General features: G+C 43.2%; 1 protein-coding gene across 1 annotated transcript in view; it reads right to left on the bottom strand.

The window, feature by feature from the left end:
* Positions 1–13,133: 13,133 nt before the first annotated feature.
* The window catches only part of MBD2 (methyl-CpG binding domain protein 2), an 88,867-nt gene continuing 75,054 nt past the window's right edge, over positions 13,134–26,946 (bottom strand). The window contains exons 6-9 of the mRNA XM_077777557.1: positions 24,268–24,358; positions 22,607–22,784; positions 17,801–17,939; positions 13,134–13,599 (exon numbers count right to left, since the gene is read on the bottom strand). Of these exons, the coding sequence (XP_077633683.1) occupies positions 17,813–17,939; positions 22,607–22,784; positions 24,268–24,358 (396 nt within the window). The 3' untranslated portion in view covers positions 13,134–13,599; positions 17,801–17,812. The remainder of the gene's footprint in view (positions 13,600–17,800; positions 17,940–22,606; positions 22,785–24,267; positions 24,359–26,946) is intronic.

The raw sequence follows: 26,946 nt of genomic DNA, 5'->3' as shown, positions 1-26,946 counted from the left end.
AAAGCGGTCAAAAAAAAAAAAAAAAAAAAAAAAAAAGGAGGGAAGGGCACTTATTTCCTTACACTTTGATGTGTGGGTATTGAACAGAAGTGACAAAAAAGTCACCATTATGAACTCTACTGAGGCCTTATTTCAAAGCACCACCTCTTTTGCAATTCTTCAACTGTCACAATGTGAGACCCTCGGAGAGTGTCCAAATGAGCCGGCAAGAAAGACAGAGCTTTCGGATCCAGATGAATTGAATTAGAGGGAGAGAGAGAAAGAACTCTGAGGCAAGTGCTTACAAGCCCGAAGGACACAGATGTAGGTGTTGGGGTGGGGCAGGGGCGGGGCGTGGAGGGCTGTGGCTGTCCCGCGTCAAAAACACCAGTTGGCTTTGGCTGGAGAGCAGAGACTGTACCTCCCTGGACAGTACACAAGCCGTTGCCATTCATCACCGAGAGTAATGGCCGGGCCGCCACCGCAGGCGACCAGGACGTGAATGCTAACACCAAATGTTGGTTCTGGGAAAATAACAGCCCCATTCTGTGAGCCAACCCTGCTTGCTCTCCTCTGTCTTACAACAGGTCCTGAAATGCAGCTCTGCACGCTGCCGTAGTGACTGATGAGAAGGAAGAGGAGAAAGCAGAGGGTAAGAGGCTTCAGGGTGCAAAGCGTTCCTTTGCTCGAGCCTCGGCGAGAATCCCATCCCGGCTCTGGAACCGAATCGAAACAAGATTCTGAGTGTACGGGAAACAGCCCCTCGGAAGGCTTATTTTAGAAACTCCGCGCTGACTTTCAACACCTGCTTTGTGGAGCACATGTCACTGTTAAGTATTTCGTGGACATTGATGAATGAGCTGGCAAGGCTCGTCTTAAATTTTCGCGAATAAAAACAATTCAGATAGCTCGCAAACATTTTTTGTACTATTTTTAGGAAGAACGTGGCGTTCAGGAAATATATTAAATTGATGACTTATTCCCAAGAGTACAGAAAGTTTCCATTTACCCTGCCTGGGTCATTACCTCCGCCTGGCCCATCCAAACTGCAGCTATCTTGAAGGTAATGAGGTTGCTTGTCCAACCAAAGGCTAGGGAAAGGGAAGCATTAAAGAAATAAAGGAGGCCATTTAAGCGAAGATGCAACATGCTGAAGAAGCAATATTTTCTAAAATATCTAAATGTGGCTTCTTTCAACATGGGACTAGCCCCTGTTTCCCTTTAGGCTTTCACTTAAGCGTTTTCTTTCCACCTTTATCATTCCGTGTTTCAAAATATATATATTTCTCTTACCAGATATATTTTCTTTCCTTTCTTGTTCTTTTCTCATTCCCAGTTCCTCTGCTCCCCTCAGGCTCCCCATGTTCCACTTATTAGAGGCCATGTTACGTCTCTCAGTTCTTGGGTTTTCACAAGAATGTCGCCAAAAAGATTGCTCTCCCATGTTCTAGAACCGTGGTGGTCCTTCATGCTGTGCTTTCTGTGAATGTTCTTTTTGTCCACACAGCCATGATGGAGATGGTGAAGATGGCGTCCCGCATGCCCGTTGGGGCCTGGCTTCTGCCCTGGCTCTGATGGCCACTAGTTGAGTGTCCAGCTGAAGGTGGTCTACGACTCAGTTTTCTCATCTGCAAAATGGGGAGAGTAGTATCTGTCTTGCAGGGGTATTGTGAGTTTAGAACGTAATGAGGCATATGTCTGGCATTACTGTTTATTTAAAAATATCTCTTTAAAAATTAAAAAAAAATTAAAAAAAATTAAAAAAAATTTATGTTTATTTTTGAAAGAGAAAGAGAAGAAAAACACTAGTGGGGGAGGGGCAGAGAGAGAGGGAGACACAGAATCTGAAGCAGGCTCCAGGTTCTAAGCTGTCAGCACAGAGACTAACCACAGGGCTCGAACTTGTGAACTGTGAGATCATGACTGGTGCCAAAGTCAGATGCTTAACCAACTGAGCCACCCCAGTGCCCCCCCACCTTTTAAAAATGTTTATTCATTTTTGAGAGAGAGAGAGAGAGTGTGAGCAGGGGAGGGGCAGAGAGAGCGGGAGACACAGAATCCGAAGCAGGCTCCAGGCTCTGAGCTGTCAGCACAGAGCCCGACGTGGGGCTCGAGCCCACGACCTGTGAGATCATGACCTGAGCTGAAGCTGGAGGCTTCACTGACTGAGCCACCCAGGCGCCCCTGGCATTATTGTTTATAATGAGCTATCCTCTGGGGATTCTCCAACCCAGTAAGAACTGCTATGCTTTCCCCATGGAAATAAAAATGAACTGTGGTAGGAAAGACAGGAATACCTATCCTGGAAGTGTTTGATCTGTGTCTCTTCTCTCTGCACTAGCAGGAAGTTGAGGCAGAGGGCCAGTCATTGCCAAGATCAAATCCCTTTTCTTATGTGGCACTTTAATGCAGTGACCACAAGAGTGACCCTGGGCTTACGCCCCATGGATCTTTCCCTCTTGTCATCTGTATGTTTGCACACAGATCTGATAGTAGTTGGATCGCTTGAAAGCACAACAGACTGCTCGCTACTTACTAAGTTTGCTAGTCCACTCTGCTGATTTTCGTTTTGTTATTTATTTATTTATTTTGAGAGAGAGAGAGAGAGCGAGTAGGGGAGGGGCAGAGAGAGGATCCCAAGCAGGCTCCACACCATCAGCACAGAGCCCAACATGGGGGCTCGAACTCACTGCCCTGACTTAAACCAAAACCAAGAGTCAGAGGCTTAACCAACTGAGCCACTCAGGCGCTATTCTGTAACATCACCAGAGAAGACGAGGTCAGGTGTCAGCATTTTTTTTCTTCAGGAATCAACCAAAATCTTTCACCAGTACCATCCAACAAAACAAAGAAATTAGCCACCAAGGAAGGAAAGAAACTGAAAACTGGAATGTGCAATAAGGAAGATGCTACGATAACATCAGCTCCACACTTAAGCAACACTGACCAAGATCTGCCTGGAACGTCTGTCTCTTCACAAAGCTTCAGAAGGCTCACACACTGATACGTGAGAGGGGCAAACAAACAACCAAAACGAAAGAAAGAAAGAAAAGAAAAAGAAAACAAAAGAAAGGCAACACAGCATTTTCCAGACATATCGGCTGGATCCGTTCTGTGCATCAGCAGTATGGCAGATGTTACAGCCAGAGAGCCCTTCGATCCATATTTATTTAATGCTAGGATAGCCAAAGAAATTGTGATCACTAAGGGTGAAATAGCTTAATGTCTTTCTTGAAAGACAAGAAAAGGATCATTCAAAGTGCTTGATAAAGAGATATTGGGTGGCTCAAGTTAGGCCTTCAACTCTTGATTTCGACTCAGGTCAGGATCTCATGGGGCTCAGGATCTCATGGAGCCCCATGTTGGGCTCTGTGTTGACAGCAGGGAGCCTGCTTGGGACCCTGTCTTTCCCTCTCTCTCTGCCCCTCCCCATTCACGTGCACACTCTCTTTCTCGAAATAAATAAACTTTAAAAAAAAAGATGTTAAAATGAATATCAAGATTAAGTGATGAATCCATAAGACGAAGAGTAAGATTGGGGCACCTGGGTGGCTCAGTCGGTTGAGTGTCCAACTTTGGCTCAGGTTATGATCTCACGGTTTGCCAGTTCGAACCCTGCGTGGGGCTCTCTGCTGACAGCTCAGAGCCTGGAGCCTGCTTTGGATTCTGTCTCCCTCTCTCTCTGCCCCTTCCCCACTTGTGTGCGCTCTCTCCCTCTCAAAAATAAACAATAAAAAAAATTTTTTAGAAAGATCATTAAGGGGCGCCTGGGTGGCTTAGTCGGTTAAGCGTCCGACTTTCGCTTAGGTCATGATCTCGCGGTTCGTGGTTTCGAGCCCCGCGTCGGGCTCTGTGCTGACTGCCAGCTCGGAGCCTGGAGCCTGTTTCAGTCTGTGACTCCCTCTCTCTCTGACCCTCCCCTGCTCATGCTGTCTCTCTCTCTCTCCCCTAGAAATAAATAAAACATTAAAAAAAAAAAGATCATTAAGATTACATGATAGAGTTTTCCTCTTCCACAAAGACTATGATTACCATGCAAACAGCATTTCCGTATCATATTGGATTAGGCTAGAGGACAAAGATGATGTCTAACTCCTGTGTTGCATTTGGAGAGTAGTTGGTATTTTCATTATCGTATCCAGCACAACCCTGAGCATATATTAAGGTGAATGAATGCAACTCTCTGAAGCAAAATACAGAAAGATTAAAAACAGAGCAATTGCCTCATATGTGTATCTGACTTCCGTTGAATTTAGAACTTCACTATGCACACAATGTGAGGCTACCCTTTTGTGTGACCTTCTCAACAATAAACAAATCCTTTAACATGTGTTAAGACTATCAAGTTTTGATACTGAAAGAGTGGAGTAATAATACCCTTTGACAGAGGAATGGGTAACATCCAGAGCAACAGTTGAATGACCCTCCAATACATGACTTATTCTCAAATGCATTATGCTAAGTGAAGGAAGCCAATCCCACAAAGCCATATACTATAGGATTCCATTCATACAACCTTCTGGAAAGACAAAAAGACTATGAAAGATGGAAAACAGATCAGTGGCTGACAAGGGTTTATGGTAGGGAAGGGGGGGTGATAACCAAGGGGGTAGCACAGGGGAATTTGGGAGGATGGAAATGATAGAACTTTCCCTTATCGATTATGGTGGTGGACACAGAGCTATTCATCTGTCAATACTCATAGGCCTATATTTCAAAAAGACTGAATTTAGTGCATGTTTAAAAAAAATCCCAGAATGGTATGGAATCCTTCAGGCATGAAGGAGGACCTTAGAATTCTCAACCCACCCCACCCCCATTCACCTCTGGTGAGTGACATTTGCCTGAAGGGCAAAATAAAATGCCATAAAGCAGTTTTTTAAAAGTCCCTCTCTTCACACCAAGGTTTTGGCACCATGCACATGGGGGGTGCTGTCCCGTGCACTGTAGGACTTGAAGCAGCATCCCTCTTCTCTACTCACTGGATGTCAACAGGAAGTGCAGCCTCTCCCTTCTTTGTGAGAACCAAACATAGCTCAACACGGCCACATGTGTCAGGAGAGGGAGTGGGGGAGGCCGGCAAAATTACCCCAGACTGAGAACCACTGATTTAGACCGTTTAGAATTACTTTCTAGAATTGTATACGTCACACTATGTATGGTATAGCTGATAGGAGATTGAGAGTTCTTGAGGGTAATTTTGACTATATATGCTTTCACCTTCTCTGATGACTTTGGAACCCCAGGACCCCCAGAAAAGATAACTCTGTTGTAGAAATAATACTTGTCAAGACTGACAACTCACTTCTGTTCTCCTGCCCTATAGACTCATGGAGCTGGTTTATTCATTTTATGAGAGTCATAAGCTTAGAACCAAAAAATTCTAATATGATATAGATACAAGGATAGATTTTTTAAAGGTCTAAAAAGTATTAAATTAATGGTAGGAGAGACCTATGACTCTGTAATTGCTGCAATAATTATTCTTGCTAAAGTTTAATGGAGATGATTGCTTTTCCTTTCCAGGAGGTAAAATGTTTGCAAGATTACTCAGTCTGTGGCCTTGTTGTTTATTCTTATGCCATTTTTTTTTGCTCCAGATTAAGAAAAAAGAAAGCAATTATGTCTTAATTATCTTATATAATTTGCGAAAAAGAGCAGCAGACAGAGTCTCTTGCTACTTTATGGGATGAATGTGAAGAAATATTCCTGAGTAGTAGGAAGAGGAGAGTTGAAAATTAAGGCTGGGGGCACCTGGGAGGCTCAGTCGGTTAAGCGTCTGACTCGATTTCAGCTCAGGTCTTGCCCTCAGTTTCATGGTTTCGAGCCTCACGTCGTGGGCTTTGGCAGTGTGGAGCCTGCTTGGGATTCTCTCTCTCTCTCCCTATCTCTCTGCCCCCTCCCCAACTCACCCGGTCTCTGTCTCTCTCAAAATAAATAAACTTAAAAAAAAGAAAAGAAAAACAAGGCTTTAGTGGAATGGCATTATATGCTAATTGCCCTTTAAGTATGATCATTCTAGAACGCCTAACTATTCATTTGATTATCAACCAAACTTTGCTGAAGGTCCTGGTAATAACTAAGAATCTGCTACCAAAATACTTACCACAGAGTGTGTGGCAAAGAATTTGGCCTTGACCAGAAAACACTAACCATGGCCTTCACCTTGTAGGAGGTAATACTGTATGTCATATTTGATAGGAGTGTCTCTATCTTAACTAAGGGCTTTAGCCTAGAGTGTCCAGAGGTAAGCTGTGTAGATCAAGGACAAGAATGTCATCTGAGGAATTCAGACCTGGTCCAAAAGGATAGAAACCCACTATAAATATGACTCAGAACACCGGATAACCTAAGAGGCATTTGAGAAAGATCTGGCAGCACTACTTAAAACGGCACGGAGCTGGAGAAGCTGGTGGCAGGGAGAGCAGACGGAAGTCACTATTGTAACCCAGACAGGGTTCACAAAAGCCTGCGCATGAGTAGTGTTAAGAAAAATGATAGGGGCGCCTGGGTGGCTTAGTCGGTTAAGCGTCCGACTTTCGCTTAGGTCATGATCTCGTGGTTCGGGGGTTCGAGCCCCGCGTCGGGCTCTGTGCTGACTGCCAGCTCAGAGCCTGGAGCCTGTTTCAGTCTGTGACTCCCTCTCTCTCTGACCCTCCCCTGCTCACGCTCTCTCTCTCTGTCTCCTAGAAATAAATTTTAAAAAAATTAAAAAAAAAAAAGAAAAATGATAATGAGAAAAACTTGACAAAGCTCCTGATGACTATTAATACTCAAAGTGAAGTCTAAATTTGGGCATATATCCATTAGCAATAGCTGAGAAAGAGAGACAGAGAGACATTCATTGAATGTCAGTATTGTTGATTTAAAAAACAGCCGAGGGGAGGTCTTATCAAAGCTGGTCCAAGACTTTAACGGTGACCTTGAGAATCTGGGCTCTTCCTGATTTTCCAATCCACACCCCTTACCGTGTTGCCTTTTCATCTTCATATTTGTCTCTTCAAGGTCACATGACGGCTGCTGAAGATCTAAGCACCAGATCTTAATTACGAGCGTGAGGGCGGCATCGGTACAGCTGCGAATGGCTGCCCGGTTAGCCAGCCTTTCGTACCTGCCACAGATGGTTAAATAAGGAAATGGAAAAGAGAAGAGGTTCGCCTTTGCATTTGAGGATATGATCTAAGTTTGGGAGTAGACATCTGAACTTACGGGAGAGCTCCAAGAAGACATGTTTGTGAGAGTATCAATTTCTTCATTGTCACATTTATGTCTTCCCCAAATTCCTCTGTATTCAGGTAGGAATCTCCTTGAGTGGTTTGAATGATCTCCATTCTTTAGCACTCTCCCTTTATTTCCTTTTGCCTCTCTACTGGTCTTTAAGGATATGGCAGTGGAGGCTATGGGATTTCATTAAAGGAAAAAAAAAATTAAAAGAAGACTGCAACTGTTCCCTGAATGAATTTAAAGTTCCAGGAAAGCTGACTGTGCTTTGACTCACAGGGTCACTGAGTTTCCCCGTGCTAAGTGTTTTTCGTGTTAGGTGACTAATCCATCCCTTCTCGCAGCAGCGTGGGGAACACTAAAATCTGATTTGCTCCAAGGTGGCACCGCAGGTTTTAAAAATAACTGTTGTAGCTACATGGTTGTGATTTTCTCATTTATAACATTCTACTGAGTGACTCTATGTTTTGGGGGACACAGGGGTGGGGAAGAGAAACGTTTTCAAAAAAATTGTTTTTTGGTTTTATTTATTTTTGAGACAGAGGGAGACAGAGCATGAGTGGGAGAGGGGCAGAGAGAGAGAGAGAGAGAGAGGGAGACACAGAATCTGAAACAGGCTCCAGGCTCTGAGCTGTCAGCACAGAACCCAATGGGGGGCTTGAACTCACAAACCACGTGATCATGACCTGAGCCGAAGTTGGACGCTTAATGAATTGAGCCACCCAGGCACCCCAAGAATGGTTTTCAAAGAAGGCATTCATTCCCACCGTAAACAGTGTTTTCCACCACGTTGCTGTTTTAATTAAGTTTCCTAATGTTTCTATTTCTAACACAACTAGCTATTGTTGGGTCCCAGGCCCTTCAGTAAATCATACTGTGACCAACAAGGCACTGTGACGGCTCACCATCAACCTCTCCCACCCTCATACACAAAGTTCCCCGCTTTGCTTCTCTCTTGGTCCCAGGAGTATCTGTCCAGTCAACATAATCCAGGCTAACTCTTAAAAAGCAGGTTCTAATCCCCCAAAAAGTCTCTAGGTTTTGTTTTTGTTTGTTTTTTTTTTTTTTTTGAGAGAAGGGGCGGCTACCATTTGTGAAATACATACCATATACCAGGCCCTGTGATATATATTCTCTATTGAGACTTTTATGGAAGCTATAGATACCCCCGGAGAAGGGCATATTATCACACACTTTTGCGTCCAATGCCAAGAGGAGGTTCCTTGACTCCGGGGGTACGTGAACCCCCAGATAAGGAGTCTGGCACCGGAGTAGTGGTCTCAAAACTCTTTTGATTTAGAAACCCTTTCAAAAACAAAAGCATATATCCCAATTACTTAAGGAATTTACTTATAAATTACATACATGTACTGCTCTACTAATATGTGTATAATAAAACAGTCAAAAGTTTAGATCTCAAAAGGATGAGATGTGAACACGTATCAAAAGGTCAGAGTTTTTCCCACAGCTGGTGAATGCCCGAGATGCACGTGTAAATACACCCCACTTCAAACCCCTTTCCCCAGGGCCTACGTCCAGTTGCATCTTGCTGCTGGATGTCTCCCAGCTTCAAGCTCAGGAACCAAAAAGCTGAAAGTCGTACAGCCGGAAGAAAACACCAACAGCCCCCCGCCGATGAAAATAACTCCCAACCTTCTGCGACTGGGAAGGTGCATCTGTTCCCACCTCTTACAAAAGAGAAGTAATGCTAGTCAAGATTGCTCAGCAGAAGAGATCACTGGAAAAGCTTTAACTATTCCCACATAAAAGAAGTGGGTTTCCTATAAAAATAAAAAAACCACGCTGCCCTATATAAGCTTTCAGGCCACAGTCATGCTGTACTTAAACCACACTGTGCTGTTCTCTGTCACAGAAAGAAGTGCAGCTTGAAACCCAAGTGGGCAAAAGCACTGGAAGGTTGCACAGCGTTCTAGAAACAGAAGACCTCTATAGGAAACCTGCTTCTGCGTTCAAATTCCCTCCTCTGCACCTTTCTGGCTTGAGTAAATCATTTAACCTGCTTCTTAGGCTCCTCAGTTCTTAAATGGGGATAACATGTGCATAGTACGTAGCTTAAAGATAAGTTAAAATTCAAACATGACATTAATGGGGGTGAAAGTTCTATAAATTATGAAATGCTGTGTAAATGAAATAAAAATGTTTGTCCTCTTGCTATCAGAACAAAAGCTGAGTAACTGACAAAGTAATATATGCCCCTCTAGAGAAATTGGCGTGTAAGTTAAATTCTCAAAGTCCACCGCAGACCCTTTGAGACCTGCAGATTGGTAGCTCATCGCCAATTCCCAACCCCCCCGGCGACCCCTAGCTAATCCTGTGTACGTGCCTGATGGAGCTGCCATCATGGAACTAGGTCTCAGTAGAGGCCATTCCCTGGAGTAGATTTTGTAGAGAGGTCACTTCTGATCCCAGGAGTGAAAGCAGGCAGGAGCGCGGAGCGAGGCCGGCTCTGGCAGATGCTTGGAGGCTATGGCCTCACAATGTCGAGTGAGGCCTCCCTCTGATTCTGCAGAGCAGCTTTCAGCCCCTTCTGCTCAGTAGACATACCCGCACATGACTGAGCAACGGTTCACAAATGAAAGTAGCGCCACTGAATAAACTGAAAGCTTTGGGGCCCTAAACCCCAATCCAAAGCCCCTTGCATCCAGGAAACACAGGCCAGAGATGTCTTTCACGGACTAAGTCATTGACGATGACTTACACAAACATTTTTAAAGCTTCAAAATTTATTGCTGTACACTTTCGCATAGCATTCGACTATGGAAATACTAGTAGTGCAAATATTTATTTTGGACTTTGTAGCATTTGAGATCACAAAGCTTTTTGATATCTTTTGCAACCATTTACGAAGATCTGCATTATTCAACTTATCTTTAAAATTCAAACAAGTACTCTTATATGCAGCGAGATTACATAATGCTTTCTAGATCTCTCTTCTAGAACAAAGAAATACACTGGAAGCCACCAGGGGCATTCTTTTCCTTGATAACACATACGTCTTGCAACACTTTTGCAACTGCAAGGCTCTGTTCATTTACAGATTCATTCCAATAAATATTTATTGACAAAACTGCTATGTGCTGGGCACTGTGCTAGGCTTTGGGGACATTAAGATGAAAAGATGCAATCTCTGCTTTCACGGTGCTTACAGTCTAAACGTAGAAACAGACATGCAAACAAATTTACAATACAGTAAAGTGCTTCCACGGAGGTATTTACAAAGTGCAGTGGGAACTTGGAAGAGGAAGAACATCTGGCTGGAGAAATCAGGCACAGCTTCACAGAGGAGGTAGCCACTGAGCTGAGACTTGACCAGTAACCAGGAATTTGCCATGTAGACAGGCAGGCAGAGGGAATGACAGGGGCAAAGACACAGAGGCCCCAGGGGTGCTCTGAAGGGCCAAGTAATGTGGTTTTTCTTGAGCTGAAGGTGCCATGGCGAGAGGGGCAGGATGAGCTAGACAAATAGGTGGGGATCAGATCATGAAGAGCCTTCTGATCATTCACCCATTTAGTCAACAAACATTTATTAAGTGCTTACTATGTACCAGGCACTAGGCTAACTGCTGGGGCTGTACCAGGGAACAAGACAGACACATCCTCGCTCTCATGGAGCTTACATTCTAGTAGAGAGATAGACAAAAGTCAACAAATAAATACAGACTGAGAAGATCTCCACAAAGGAAATAAACAGAGCGCTGAGGCAGAAAACGAGTATTACGGGGGCGGAGAGTAGTTACAGTTGTTAGAAAATGCCTCTTGGAAGTGACATAGAACGGACACCTGCAGGGGTCACAACAAAGGCGTGCTCCGACGGGAGCGCTCGCTATGCACCAGGCACTGTGCTCAACGCTTTATAAACAGTAGCTCATTTAGTCCTCACGACGACTCTATGAGGTAGTATTATTCCTATTTCACGGAGGAGGAACAGGCTCAAGGAGATTAACCTGACAAGTCACACAAATGGCAAAAATCAAGGTTCAGACACAGGTTCTCTTCATTTCAAAGTGCTCACTCTTAAAAATTCTGAAAGTAATTCTTAAAAATTACATGGAGAAGTGAGGAATTTCAAGTAGGGAAACGATACAGTCACATTTGAGGACCATTCTGATGACAATATGGAGGAGAAGGAGGGGGAATGGAGAGAGAGGGTAATGGGAAGGAAGGAAGGGGGGAGGGAGGAAAGAAGCCACTCAAAGTCCGGAGGAAAGAGTTGCATGAAGGCGGTGGATGCGGGAATGGAGAAGAGGTGTGGGTGTGACAAGGGCATCTGATCATTCTAACAGGACTGACAGGACATTGGCAGCAACGGAACGGGGATCACTCATGGGCACCTGCCTTGAGCAACTGAATGGGATGATTTACTGCTACCTTCATCACGGGATGCAGGACGGTGGCAGATCGGGGAGTAAGAAAATGAATGTAATTCTGGACATGTCATCCTGCAGGTATCTTGGGAAGACCTGGACTTAATGGGACGCTTGCCAGTTGGACATCATGTAATGGCTTTCATACCTTGTTCTCTACCTGAGCAAAGTATACGAGAACAAAAATCAAAGTTGTATATGTGTGTACACTGTGTTTTTGCCTTTACCAAGGCTGTTTATAAAAGCACAAGTATCGTGGTTGGATAGCTTTGTAAAAAGAAGGTATGACCACCAAGGTGAAGTTACCCCAAGCTTGATTACAGAAGAGAAATTATGGACTTGGGGGGAAGCTAAGAAAAGCCTTTGGACATCCATTCTAAGTAGCCACACCATTCTTTAAAAAAACTCATTATTGACTTCCCACGGCCACCCTGTTTGGGGCAGTTGGACGGGCCCAGAGCAGGCATCCTCGGCCAGGAGTTTGCCCAGAGTCTGCAAGTACCCAGGCTCAGGTGCCAGTGAGACTGCCCTGAGGAACCTGGTGGTGTGAGGCCCAGAGATCAAAGTGACTATAAGTCAGGAATTCCAAGAAGGTGTTACTTATGTAGTTTGGCATCAGATCCAGAGAGACAGCAGCCCAAACCTGGCCAGTTGTATTGCTTTGACTATTACTCGCCCCTTCCGCAGGAACTGGAAGGGTGCTGGAGGTACTGGTAATAGGAACAGGTGACACTTACATGGAACTGGTCACACCGTGGACCACATCATTCCTCGGTCTAATTTTAAAAGGAGTGAGTGAAGACGTACAGAAACCCTTCCCATAGAAAGCTCTTATTTCCCAAGATGTGTTCAAATTTGCTTATAACCACTCCCTCCTTTTCCTTGGCATCAGATTAACTTAAGGATGTTTTTGCTTTTAAAACTCATTTAACGATGCTGTGCCAGTTGTAGTAAATAGGTATCGAGGAATTTAAGTGGTGATGAAGTTACACTTGAGAGTTTCAACAACAGTAACAAAATAATACTGTGGAGGCCGGGGACTGATCAGGAAAGTATCACAATCTGGCTCACTAAGCAACTCTGCCTGGAGAGTTGCCTGTCTCTGGAGCAAAGGGTCTAACCTGCACCTGTTAACTCAGTCAGCCAGCGGACACGAGAAAACGCTAAGTGTTTAGAAAAAACAACAGACATGGACTTCCAGTACCATCCAAAGGGTACCTGTATACCTAACTCATGCCCAAGGGAAGGAAATGCTTTACTTTTATAGAACTAACAAAAGGACTAGTCACAGGCAGGAAGAAAAACAACAACAACAAACCCTGACACATGCTAGATGGCAATTTAGAATTCAGGGGAAGCGGCACAGTTCTCACGCTATCCGGAGGCATACTGCAAATGTAGGAACTATTCTCCACCACCTCCATTTAAAACCTGAGGCCCAGGGATCACAGCTGACAGTAAATCAGGAATCCCAAGGGGGAGGGGGGAGGGGAGGGAGAGGGAAGCTATTTATTATGTGGGCTCTTTAACAGAAAGAATTCCAATCAGTCTGTGAATATAATCATTTATTTGTCTTTACAGTGATGATGGAAGAATGTACAGGTGTCCTCTTTCAATAAAGTATAAAAATCTGTTTATATACAGTGAAGTCACAATAATCTTCAATTGGGAGATTTATTTGGTACTACTGATCGGTTCATATTAAAATGGGGGCAAACAAATATTTCATGTAAGTGCTACATTTCCAGTAGATTGCACCTGGCATCAAAAGCTCAGCTTCAACGTCCTCCTTGATATTACAAAAGTCTAATTTTAAGTCCTAGGACTCAAAATAAACATCATTTTTTGAATAATAGATATATACATCAAAAATACATCTAAAAAGGCATTGGTTAGTGCTATTAAAAAGCTGTATGTGCTCGGGTATGTTTTTTTCCTTACAGGCGAAACCCAGTGGAAACGCTTTTGTTCAATTCTAGAAATTTGCTCTTGGGGAAAGCTGGTCGAAAGTTACCTGTAAGAAAAAACAAGCAAATTTAAGTAACTCAATGATGTCTCAGGCGAGGTCAACAGAACTTGAAAAAGTGGTTGGAGGCTAAACTTCACTTAGAACCACACTTTTAAGTCTTAACATTTCATTACAGCACCTTGTACATAAAAAATGTTCAACATACTCTCATTATTTCAAGTGCTTTATTTTTTTTAATGTTTTTTAATTTATTTCTAAGAGAGAGAGGCAGCATGAGCAGGGGAGGATCACAGAGAGAGACACACACAGAACCTGAAGCAGCTCCAGGCTCTGAGCTAGCTGTCAGCACAGAGCCCAACACAGGACTCGGACCCACGAACCGAGAGATCATGACCTGAGCTGAAGTCGGACGCTTAAGTGACTGAGCCACCCAGGTGCCCCTCAAGTGCTTTCATAATAACTTTATACTCGGTTCATTTTCAAAAGAGTCATACGTATAGCTTTGTATGCTAACACAAATACTATCTATAATTAATTGAATCTGTATAAAAAGAGAAATCAAACGGCATACATATGAAAAAAAGGAATGTCATAGATACAAGCCAAATCCAAACATTTCTGAGAAAATTTAGAAAAATTTCAACTGATTTAATTCAGAGCATTTACAGATGACAGTCGATATGCACTGAAGTTTTATTATTTTACCTGGGCGAAACAGTACTGTGCAACAGCAGAGGGAACTATATGTGATCCTGTATCTCAGTTGTAGCTACATATTCAAAAAAAATTTTTCTTAATGTTTTATTTATTTCTGAGAGAGACAGAGAGGCAACGTGAGCAGGGGAGGGTCAGATTGAGAGGAAGATACAGAATGTGAAGCAGGCTCCAGGCTCTGAGCTGTCAGCACAGAGCCCGAGCAGGGCTCAAACCCACGAACCGTGAGATCATAACCTGAGCCGAAGTCAGATGCTTAACTGACTGAGCCACCCAGGCACCCCACTTGAAGCTACATATTTTAAAACTTTTGTTTTTATAGTTTTCATCTTGTGTTCACTCCAAAGATTTTGATAATCCGGGTACTCTCTATTACTGTAAAATTTTAACAGTCTCAACCTGTTATGGATATATATCAAATAGGGGCGCCTGGGTGGCTCAGTCAGTTAAGCATCTGACTTTGGCTCAGATCATGATCTCACAGGTAATGGGTTTGAGCCCCGCGTCCAGCTATGTGCTGACAGCTCAGAGCCTGGAACCTGTTTTGGATTCTGTGTCTCTCTCTCCCCATCACCCGCTCACACACTCTCTTCTCCTGTCTCTCAAAACTGAATAAACATTAAAAAAATTTTTTAAATAAAAATAAAATAACTAAAAGCCCACCTTGCTAATAAGGAACATCAGAAAGCACTGTGGCATGATGAGGTGACAGACTGACATGGAACTTTGCGTGACAGACTCCATCTCTTACCAGTCATGTGAAGTCACCCATGACCTACGCCTCTGATCTAGCTAAGCCCTACCTTTTCTACAGATTATTATGAACACCTGATTAGGTCATGTAGCAGTGCTCTGGTTTATCAAACACTTCCGGTGCACAGTGGGCTACATGAGTGAGGTACATTTAATTCTGATAACTAAGTACTTCGAATTCTTCCACAACCTTCAAGTCTAATGGCTTGGTTTAATAATACCATTCCCCAGTTTAGGATGTGATATCCATATTTTGAATCTCTCTCTACCCAATGTGCCAAAATAATGGCTACTTTAAGTATATATTAAAACTTTAATCACTCAGTATTAATTAGTTTGCTCTCACCATTAACCACATTTGTGACAGACAATGGGAAATGCTGGCATTCATTCATTCATTCATTTATAACATTTATTCATTGGGGGGGGGGGTGGGCAGAGAGAGAGGGAGACCCAGAATCTGAAGCAGGCTCCAGGCTCTGAGCTGTCAGCACAGTGCCTGACGCAGGGCTTGATCCCATGAACCACAAGATCATGACCTGAGCTGAAGTTAGACACTTAACCGGTTAACTGAGCTACCGAGGACTCCCATGCTGGCTTTTATATGAGCAAAGTGCCTAGTCCCTAAAGCCCATGCTTGCTTACATAAATGAGGGCACTGCCTTGATATCCATCTGCAAAGCAATCTGCGAAGTAAGCAAGGGTCTAGTGAAAGCTCAGTTATTAGACCCCTGATTAAACTGTCTTTAGGACAAAAGTCTGAAAAACACCAAATGCTAAAAGTCGCTGAAGAGGAGGGCTCTCCTGGAGTCCGTTTTGATGCGGCCCAGGCACAACCATCCCAATGCCTGCGTCGCACTCCAGAGACGGTGTGGCTGAAGCCTTCAGACCAGAAACGTGCTCCGACTCTGAAAGACTGACACAGACCAAGCACACTCATCAAAGCCCATAAAACACATCCTGGCCAGAGTGGAAAACAAGATTCAACACCAACACAGCGTCTTCCTGTCCTCAATAAGGGAGGAAAAAAAAAAAGACTTAAAATAGCACTGAACTGGATTCCAGTGGTTCTGCGTGTTCAGGAAGCTGTGACCAAATGGTGATGCTATCACTGAACACATAACGTGAGGCACTGTAATTATTACCTGATTTCTGTATCACTGTGGCATGAGCCGCTCCCTGGGTTACAACAAAGGCACTGATGGGAAGGGGTGGCTGTGTGAACCATTAACTCAGTGTCCCTNTCAAGTGAAAAGCACCGAGTCATCCCCATCACCTCCAATCAGTGACCTGGTCAAGCTGATTCTATCTCCAAACACATCTCAAACCGACCTCTGCTTTTCCTCTCTTTCTCTGTGCCCACTGCCAACACTCCTGTGAGGCCGGCGTCTCGCTGCCGGGCTCCAACAGCCTCCTCACTGGCCACCCTGCTTCCCGGCTTCCCCTGTTCTAGTCCTCTCTTTCACAGGGCGGCCGAAAGGATCCTGTAAATAAGCACAGCTGGCCACGTTCCTCCGCCTCAGTGGATTCCCACTAGCTTTCATGTTAAAGCTGGAAACCCTCAACAATGAGCCACCAGCAGGCTTGGCCTCCCGTCCACACCGTCTCCCAGGGCCCCAGACCTACGGCACGACAGCCGTGGAGGGCTCTTCTTTGTTCCCTAAAGGCACCAACTTCTCCTTGCTGTTTCTTTCGATGGGAACACTTTTAACCTGAACTCCGGCCTACTGCTGCTTGCCCTTGAGGCCCAACGTAAATGTCACCTTCTCACAGAGGCTTTGCTGACCCTTCACACCACATCAGCTCCCCCCCGTACCTTTGCTTCTCCTCTGTAGCTCTTATCACAGTTGGTAATTATGGACTGCGGTGAGCATTTGGTTAATACAGCTGTATGGTAAGTGCCGTGAGCAGAGGGACTGCAGAGGGACTGCACGACCGTGGCCACAACTGTGCCTCCGGGACCAGCGCGGAAGGCGAGAATGACTAAGCGGGGCCAGGTGTGGGCCCCAAGACCGAAGGGGACGGGAAGAACAAGCTCAAAAACAACTAGGAGTCAGAACTCTCACTCTGGTGGTTCTGTCTGTCTCTCTCCCCACGATGCCTCAGTCTTGGCTTCCAAGGACACGAGTAAGTAACTGGCTTATGGGGGCCTGAGAGTAAGACACGCCCTGCCAAAGCCAAGCAGGACGGCCGCAGGGAAGCAAAATGCCACATTAACCTCTGGCGCCTGAACGGCAGCCACTGAAAGAGAGTACATACCCACCAGGACAGAGCCTATGACACCCATGTGAGCTCACGACAGGGTCAAAGTTTGTATGTTGTAAGGTAAATTATTTATTATCCTTTAAAATGCCCTTCTCGTGCTCTCTTGATCAAGCCTGTGCTAAAGAAAACCTACTTTACGGCCATAATTTTCAAGAGGGGACAACGTCTGTCGTGGTGGGGATGACAGTCACCTTCACCACCTGTGACCACTCTCCTCTACTGGGCAGACTCCGCTTCCTGTCCCCTCGTTTCCTCTAAGAAAACCGGGTAGGTACCCCACGCAGCATCACAGAAGGAGGTCAGATTCCTTACAAGTGGCTTCAGGGCTGTGAACGCCTTCCCATCATTAGGACAAAAGGGTGATTCTTAAACACAGATGAGGCCTAACAGCGCCTGCTCACCTCTGCCGGGCAGCAGCTGTTTTCTCTACTTTGCTGAGGTGGCCACAAGAGGCAAAAGCAAGAAAATCAACCACCTTCAGGTACAAGTCTCTCCCTCTCTGCTCTCAGTTTACCTGATCATATTCTTAGGCTTCATCTCCACTGTCCATTTCAATATCCATTTCTTCCGTATCAGCAGCTCGTGACAAGATGTCTGCCATCAGTGCTTCTTCCAATTTTTTGCGTACTTGTTGTACTCGCTCTTCCTGTTTCCTTTTAAAAAACAGTAAAAATGCACTGATGATCTGGCAAGTACTGGAAACGTGCAGCTGCCACTACAGTTTATCTTTAGTTCAAAATCACAAAAATTCCGGGGAGCACATTTCCTTCTCTTTAACTTTATAAAACTCTCTCCGACAACCCACTAAACCAAACTGCACAGGAGGCGAGCCTTGCCAAAAAGAAGAGGATTCAGACAGGCAGGGAGCCCACACCTCACAGAGAATTCTGGCAGGAGTAGATTTATTGTGGTGACTTTTTCTTCAACTTCAAAAGTTCAAGTATGTGAAGATTTGGGGCTGTTGCTATAAGGGAGATTAGAAATAACTTGAAAGCTGGGATAAAAGAGAAGTTATATGGAAAATAAAGAAGGGGAAGAGATTTGTTCAACACAGCACAGAGAAAGACCGAGGGAATGGGGGCACGATGGAGTGTGGCATTCTATGTCTCTGTCAGGGAAAGCGGTCGGCACTCTCGTCCACGTTCCCAGTCCCGCAGGCAGCAGGCCAGCACGAAGAAGTCGAGACCACGTGATCCCACGCACCAAGGAGAGAAACTGAACAGCATCCCACTGAGATGAGCTGAGGAGTTAAGAACATGCCCCAAGTTTCTCTGTGCCTTGGGGATTGCAGTGGACCCTCAAAAGTGAAAGTTAGCAACGCCAAGTCATAAAAAGAGGTTCTGAACCATTTGGTGGGAAACAAAGCACAGGAAGAAAGTCTACTGGTAGGTACTTTATATCTAAAAGTCAGAGCAGCTCCCTGACAGTGCAAGAGAGGGACTCCTAAAACAGCTCTAATGAGCACTGGCGGTAAATAGAAATTCACATCCAGAACCAAGCAGACAAGCCACGGCTGAAGACACATGAGAGAAGGGGGAACCCTGGGAAGGAAGAGGTTAAGGAAAACCAAGACAGGGGAAGAAGTAAAGCCACAAGCAGAGCGTTAGCCTTGACTCCAGAGCAGGACAAATCGCATCTTGAGGCCAGAAGAATGGTGGTTAGGACGGATGTAGACAGCCCAGTGACAAGAGACACAACAAGCAATACTGAGGGCTCTAGAGGGAGAAAGAGTGATTTTTCTCTATGGATACTGAGGAAAACAAAGTGCACCACTGCCTCAAACCCGGGGTAGTGGCAGGGCGGGAGGGCGATGTTCTGGAAGACCACATGAAGATACGGTGAGTATGCACTTCTTGTGTACTTGACCAGTTGTAAAGCTACATGTGCTGTGCTGTATTCCAGCCTGCATGTTTCCTTATCCCGTGAGACTAGATCCAAAGTGAGAAGCTAACACAAAAACTATGCAGCCACAAAAACTTTGGATGTCCTCTTTACTAAAGTCCAAAAACAGCACAAAGAGTTAAAAAGTATAGGCTTCCACTTTATACATGAATTTTCACATAGAGGGAGGCTGTCACTGAGTCAGTCTGAGCTCCACAGTCTCTGCCATGTTAAAAGAAACTGGAGTTGAACAGATTTTCATATAGTTGGAGCAGGGTCAAGAAGAACACATTGTTTATTTCTTACAGAGTCAGTCTCGCCTCGGGCTCCGTGACTCAAGGTTTATGACAAATGGAATATCTGTCTCATTGGCAATCTCTCACTCCTAGTACAGAGTATGAGAATCTGCACAAGGGCCCTAGAGTAATCTCATTAGGAAGAAAAGAGAGCAAATCTAACGTTTGCACTGATTCTCTTTTGTCTTGAGCATTCCTTCCCATGCTTATGCAAGTTGAAATAAAGCATCTGGCCATTGTGGTAGGCAGAATCCCAACACAGTCCCTCCCCTGGGATTGCCCCCTTGTCCAATTCTCTCCCCTTCAAAGCCGGCAGAATTTGTGAATGGGCTGGGATGTCCCTCCATGATTAGGCAACTAATCAACAGGACCTTGAGTTAATCAAGAGAGATTATTCCTGAGGGCCTGACCTCATAAAAACAACTCTTACAAGGGGCTATGCCCTTCCTGAAAGAAGTTGGCTGAAAATGTGGAGGGACCCTCAGGGCAAGGAACTGCCATCAGCCTCTAACGGCTGGGAATCCGCATCCAACAAGACACCAGAGGCCCCAGTCCTACAGTGCAAGGAAATGGATTCTGCAATAATCATAGGAGCTTGAAAGAGGATCTTAGAAGGGAATGCAGTCCAACCAACACTTTGGTTTCAGCCTTTAAAGATCCTGCGCAGAGAATCCACTGCGTCCAGCCCACGCTTCTGGCCTACAAAACTGGAAGCTGTATATGGGTAGGTGTTTTAGGTTGCTGAGTTTGTGAGGACCTGTTACTCCTATTAAAAAACATCCAAGGATTAAAATGTTCATGAATATGCTGGAAAAAATATATATATAATGTTTAGATCTTTAGCTGAAGTTTAATATAAACAGAATATTGGCAGGGAGCCTGGGTAGCTCAGTCAGTTGAGTGTCTGACTTTGGCTCAGGTTATGATCTCACAGTTTGTCAGTTCGAGCCCTGCGTTGGGCTCACTTCTGTCAGTGCAAAGCCTGCTTCAGATCCTCTGTCCCCCTCTCTCTCTGCCCCCTCATCCTCTCTCTCAACTAACTAAATAATTAATTAATTAAACAGAATATTGGCTGCACAATTAGAAAAAGGGTGGGGCGCCTGGGTGGCCTAGTTGGTTAAGCGTCCAACTTTCGCTTAGGTCATGATCTCGTGGTTTGTGGGTTCGAGCCCCGCGTCGGGCTCTGTGCTGACTGCCAGCTCAGAGCCTGGAGCCTGTTTCAGTCTGTGACTCCCTCTCTCTCTGACCCTCCCCTGTTCACGCTGTCTCTCTCTCTCTCTCTCCTAGAAATAAATAAAACATTAAAAAAAGAAAGAAAGAAAAAGGGTAACAATTCCATTTGCAGTAATTTATTTTGAACCTGTACTAATTCAACAAGAAATGTCTGCATAATAATTTCTGTTATGACAATTAAATCAAATGGGTAATCTGTTAAACAAGTTTACCCCACAAGGAAATCATGGAGATTTGCTTTGAGACAGTCTCCTCTACGATCCAAACACCTGTTGCTGAAGCCACTGGCATTCCTGTTCCCGGGACACCCCCCAGAGGCCCTCGGGACGCCCACAGCGCACTGGCAGAAGCCCTCCTGTCCCAGGTGCTCATTAGACAGGTAAGAGCTTGTCTCCAGAGTAATTTGCTTCCTCACGGGTAAGAATAATCCAAAGGGTAAGTTGATTCTTCCTCTTGATTTTACATTTTGTCTTTCTTTTTAAAAAAAATAAGCTGATTGGGACGCCTGGGTGGCTCTGTCGGTTAAGCGTCTGACTTTGGCTCAGGTCATGATCTCATGGTTCGTGGGTTCAAGCCCCGTGTCGGGCTCTGTGCTGACAGCTCAGAGCCTGGAGCCTGCTTCAGATTCTGTCTCCCTCTCTCTGACCCTCCCCTGCTCACGTTGTCGCTCTCTTTCTCTCTCTCGCTCAGAAATAAGTAAAACATTAAAAAAATTTTTTTTAAAGCTGATCAATTAAATTCAATGCAATCAATGCACAAGAATGCAACTTTGAGTCATTTTACATCTTTGCAAAAGGAACTACTTTAAAACCTAGCAAGGGCTTTCCAATTACAAACCTAGATTGAGTCATGCATTAAAAACATTTTCATGCCAACTTTTCATGGGCTTAGGAAAAAATACAAATATAAAACATATTTTAAAATTTTATGATTCAAAACTGCCACCTGCTGGTTTTGTCTAGAAATAATACTCCAATAAAACTTTCTGATTTAACGTTCAGAGGATAGAAATAGTGAAGGATACGCATTGTCCTATTTTTAAAGAAAATACAATACACTACAATCTCATTATAAGGCAATGATACTCCAGTTCATAAATCCCATATAAGAATTTCTTTCTGGTTTGAATATCTGGAATAGTTTGCTTCTTTTGAGCAATGGTTTGCTCATACTTTCTGGGTATTATCAATCTGAATTGTACACTTTTTCACTATTTGCTGCTAAAACCCTAATTTGCAGTGCAGTCTTAAAGTAAAAGATGTTAGGAAATGAAGTCTTTATATCCTCTCCTTACTCCTGGCTGTTTTACCACTTTATGCTTTACCCTTTGTTTGATATTTGCTTCTCATCTTGCTTGTGTGTGTGTGTGTGTGTGTGTGTGTGTGGCCACCTTAAATCTTTACTTGAAACAAGATGAAGTAGAAATAAATAAATCTTTAAACTGAGCTTAAGAGAGTAAACATAATCAAGATAAGCAAAGTGACCTTTGAAAGCGCAACTCAGCTTAAAGCAACATGGTTACAATCTACTTTAAAGAAGAGCTTGGTCTCCAGGCAAACCAATGCAGAAAGCAATCACAAAAGGCATCACTGAATGAAAGGGGTTCTTTCGAGCAGAAAGGCAGAACACCAAAGTGCAAAAGACACTGCAGTACCAATGCGCAGAGTACAGGTGATGTGTCCTTCGGACATGACTATGATGATACTTCCACCTATTTTCCAGCATGTATTTGTTTTAAATGTCCTATATCACCTTCCAATAATTTCACAAAAGAGCTGTTTAAAAAAAAAAAAGTGTAATTTTCTGATGGATTCATCACTTACCAGATGTGCCACAGAAATGAAAAGGCAGTATAAAGTTTATCAAATATAAAAAAACGAGTTTTAGAAGTCACATTAAAACCGCCTTACCTAATGTCTTCATCTGTGACAATGAAAGCCTTGCAGAGGGGTTGAGATGTGTTCAGCCAAACAGCGGGGTTCTTTTCCACAGCAGGGGAGACTTGCCCTGTGATTGGTGCAGAGCTTGTGTGCAAAGCACTGGCAACAGCAGATAAGAGGGTCTCGTCATTACTACCTGGACCAACTCCTGCGATTAGAAATACACACTAGTTAAAGGAAATTTCTAGATCGGCTAATCAGCAAATCTTATATAACCTAAACCAATTGATATTTTTATGTTTGGGATCATATATTTAAAAGGATAGTATCGTATCTACTGAACAGTTATCATATACGAAAAAATTAACACTAAAAAAAAATAATAACAGGGGCACCTGGGTGGCTCAGTGGGTTGAGCATCCAACTTTGGCTCAGGTCATGATCTCATGGTCCCTGAGTCTGAGCCCCACATCGGGCTCGGTGCTGACAGCTCAGAGCCTGGAGCCTGCTTCAGATTCTGTGTCTCCCTCTCTCTCTGCACCTCCCCCATTCCCACTCTGTCTCTCTCTCTCTCTCAAAAATAAAATAAAGATTAAAAAAAAAATAGTATCAAAATGGCTGGGCATTTTAATAAAACTTTAACATAACTTCAAAATGCATTTTCCAAGGTACTAAACTGTTTAAAGTTGGCTACATTTCCTTGAGCAGGGTCAATTATTTTCATGATCCAAATACCTTCTAAAGTCACATGCTATTCGAGTTTCCCTATTAATGCATCCCTCTAGTCCTAGAATAGTTTCTCCTGTAGGTTCCAACATTCATTTCTGGCAATACGTCAACACTTTTCTTTTGATTGGGACTGCGAAGGAAAAGGCAAAGCAAGCTTGCTGTACCTGCAGCTTTCACATCTTTTTCAAATACCTAACAAAATATCCAAGTTAATAAATTAATAATTGCACATCTTACTACCTGTAGGAGACTGGCACTAGGACCGCATTTAAGTGCACTGCTTAAAGTCCTAAACTTCTTAAACCAGTGAAAGCAATAATTTCCAAGAAAACAGAGGGACGTATAAGGTTCTAACCATTGATTATGAGAATTTTTGAATACCAACATTTAGAAGCTAAACTTCTAATACTTGAAAAGTAACGATTCTCTAGAATTGGAATTAACACGTGATATGACAGGCACACTATTTAACTGATTTCTACACCCCCCAGACCCCACTTGCTGCTGTTACTGGAACAAAGTGCATCTGCTCCCACTACTACATGCAGCAGCAGTCTGTGCAGGAAGAGGCAAAGAGTTGTTAGAGGTAAAGCTGTTCTTCGGACAAAAGGAAGAGTGAAAGAGCACGCATTGCGGCCAGATGCTGCTTTGAGCAGGAAGCTAGAGAAATTCTGTCACTCGGCTGCATCTGGTTCTTAAGGCAGCACATGGTTGATTTCTACAATGAACCTGACCTTAAGCCACAACTTTTACACAGAAAAAAAAATCTGAAATGTCCCTGCAACACACAAGCTCTTCAAGTACATTCTCCCTGGGTTTACAACAACACAAGAGGTACATCTTCCAGAAAGGCACACAATCCCCCAAAGTAAAGACCCTGTCTCAATCATTTCTGACTCCTACAGCATCTAACACAGAGCCAGGCACATAGTAGGTACTGCTCAACTGAATTTGGATAATACCTTGAAGACCTTTAGGTAGTTCCATGGTTTTTATAATTTGTTCTGTTACATCTGATGCACTAAGTCCTTGTAGCCTCTTCTCCCAGAAAAGCTGTAAGGCAAAACATCACTGTTAATAGACATTCTTGGAACAAGAAAGTAGCGCATCGATGCTGCTGAATGATGAAATTGAAATCATTTCAAGACTTTCCTAATTTCCCCACTTTTGTCCTTATGTATACTAAATGATACTCCAAATATGAATTATTGCAACATGTCATAATTCTTTCAAATGATATTAGTCAAAAAATGTTTTCTTATTCATGCAATCTATTCACTTGTTACATACAGTACGATAGATTTTTATATGCTGTATATTATGTATAGTACTTCATAAGGTATCTTCCAAAGACTATAACGTGAATTATTACAGATTCATTTGGTATGAAAATTTAATGTTATAATTTATCAGGGAAAGAAAACAAATTATAAATACCCCTTTCTCCAATATCATTAGGTAAAGAGCTCCTCCACCTGTGTGATTCTTCCCCAAAACTGAAGTTTAGTACTTAAGGCTTGACAAAAAGAGCCAGTTTTTATGAAAACTTTTCTAAAATGTTTTGCATACTTCCTTGCTTTTTGAACAGGGGGTCACGTACATGGGTGACTTTCTCCCTGTTGCACACAGCCCAGATCACTTAGTCACTTAGTGGCCCCATGTCATCATTCTGGACATGAGTCCGCCAGCACACTGAAGGCTCTCATACTCTCTGGGGCCACTGAGGTATGCAATTGCTTATTCAAACACTAAACGGTCCAAGACAGTTCTGTTTGATCTTTATAACCTTTCTATACTCTATTTCCTCTCTTAGTTAGCTATTACTTCTCAATAATGTCATTCATCTGTTCAACATATATTTACTGAGCTCCAACTACATGCTGCCCCGTGAATGTGTCAGTAGATGAGATATACTGTGTCTCTGTGCTCAATACTTATCTCTTTTCTAGTCTGTTTCTTATTCACTGTAGCCAAATAAACAAACAAAACAAAACAAAATAAGAAACAGATAAAGGAATTCCTTAGGACTCTGAATATTTGTCTTTAATCCCAGATACTTGAGTCTTGTCAAAAGTAGATACTAAAAAAAACACTGGTACTGAAAAAAATATTGAACGCCTGAATATGGGAATAAAGGACTCAGAATGATCCTGAGGGGCACATAAACCCAAGTTGAAACCCCAGTTCTAGGGATCTAAACCTTTCAAATGCCTCTTCTGTAAAATCTGACAGTAATGAGGACCACATAAGATTAATGTGGGGATTAAATAAGGCAATGTATGTAAAGCACCTGGCATGGGGAGTTAGGCACAAGGTTTATCATATTTACTTTTAGCAAATTTTGACCACTCTGAGGGCATATATTCTGACTTTTAGATATATGAGAAGAATCAGGTAACTGCCCTCCAGACAAATGCAAGATACAATAAAATCTCTTTACGGCAGAAGAGTTACATGCTGAATCTTTAATAAACTCATTGCTAGCACCAAGAGTAACCTGCAATAGAATGCTTCACTCTCCTCTGAAGACCTTTGGTATATGGTAACAACTCCTTACACCGCCCTATAAGTTACATCATCAGCAGAATATGTGGTCATGGTATATGAGGACATGAATGCATTAATTATCATGGGTGAAAAACAGGTGAAGGTAATAATTGATAAATGTGATAAATGTCCCAAGAAACCCCACCTGCTATTTTCTTTTTGTGGGATATAATATCATCTGTGCATTGATTATCACAACTGTGGGGGGAAAAAAAACAAGGAAAACAAAAACCAGTTAACTCCTAATGAACAAGAAAAAGTATTCAGAGGAATCAGTGAGTATGAGATTAGGAAGTGCCTTTAAAATAAAATTATAACTTAATTTGCAAAATAAATCAACACTACCAAAAAACAAAGTATAGAGATTACATACATATGTGATTACTAATATTTTATACACTGATATTTTACATAAAATTCCAATGCTAGACATCAATTTTTTACATTCTATAATTTTTAATTCCTAATTTTTACATTCCTATTAACTGAAAGGAAAACGATACAAAATTTAGAAAGGAAAATTTTGCAAAATAAACCCTGGACTGAGAAACAAGTGTATGGCTCCAGATTACAAGTCCTGGTATCACCACATGCCATCTAACAGCCCTCAGCTAAGTCTGAAGGTGAATATGATGTGCACCGATGACCTCTGTATAAACGAAATGCTTACATCATGAGAATGGAGACACATGGATTTATGTAGGTAGATGTGTGTAGGTGAGTGTGTGTTTCTGCTCCCACTCGTGCGCCCCAGCGGAGGTGGGGGGTGGGGGAGAAGGAAAAAAGGCTTGTTTGATAGAAGAAAACATACAGTGAGTGCAGGTCACCACTGCCCCGCTCTCCACCCTTTCCACCACTCATGCAACACTATCAGCTCACCTAATTTTTGTGAGAACTCCCAACAGTTTTCATAAGATAAGTATCTGTTTACAAATCCATATGTTCCTAACTCATGTTCCCTACATTGATCTTCTCAGGCTCCCACCTGTTTTCTTTACATTCTGAAATATTTTTAAAATTGATGTATGCATTATGCTAAGTGAAAGAGGCTAGTCATTTACAGGCTATATGATTCAATTTACAGGACATTCTGA

This window comes from Crocuta crocuta, unplaced genomic scaffold (assembly GCF_008692635.1).
Source record: "Crocuta crocuta isolate KB4526 unplaced genomic scaffold, BGI_CrCroc_1.0 scaffold36, whole genome shotgun sequence".
Taxonomy (NCBI): domain Eukaryota; kingdom Metazoa; phylum Chordata; class Mammalia; order Carnivora; family Hyaenidae; genus Crocuta; species Crocuta crocuta.
This window is presented reverse-complemented; position numbering and strand designations above follow the sequence as displayed.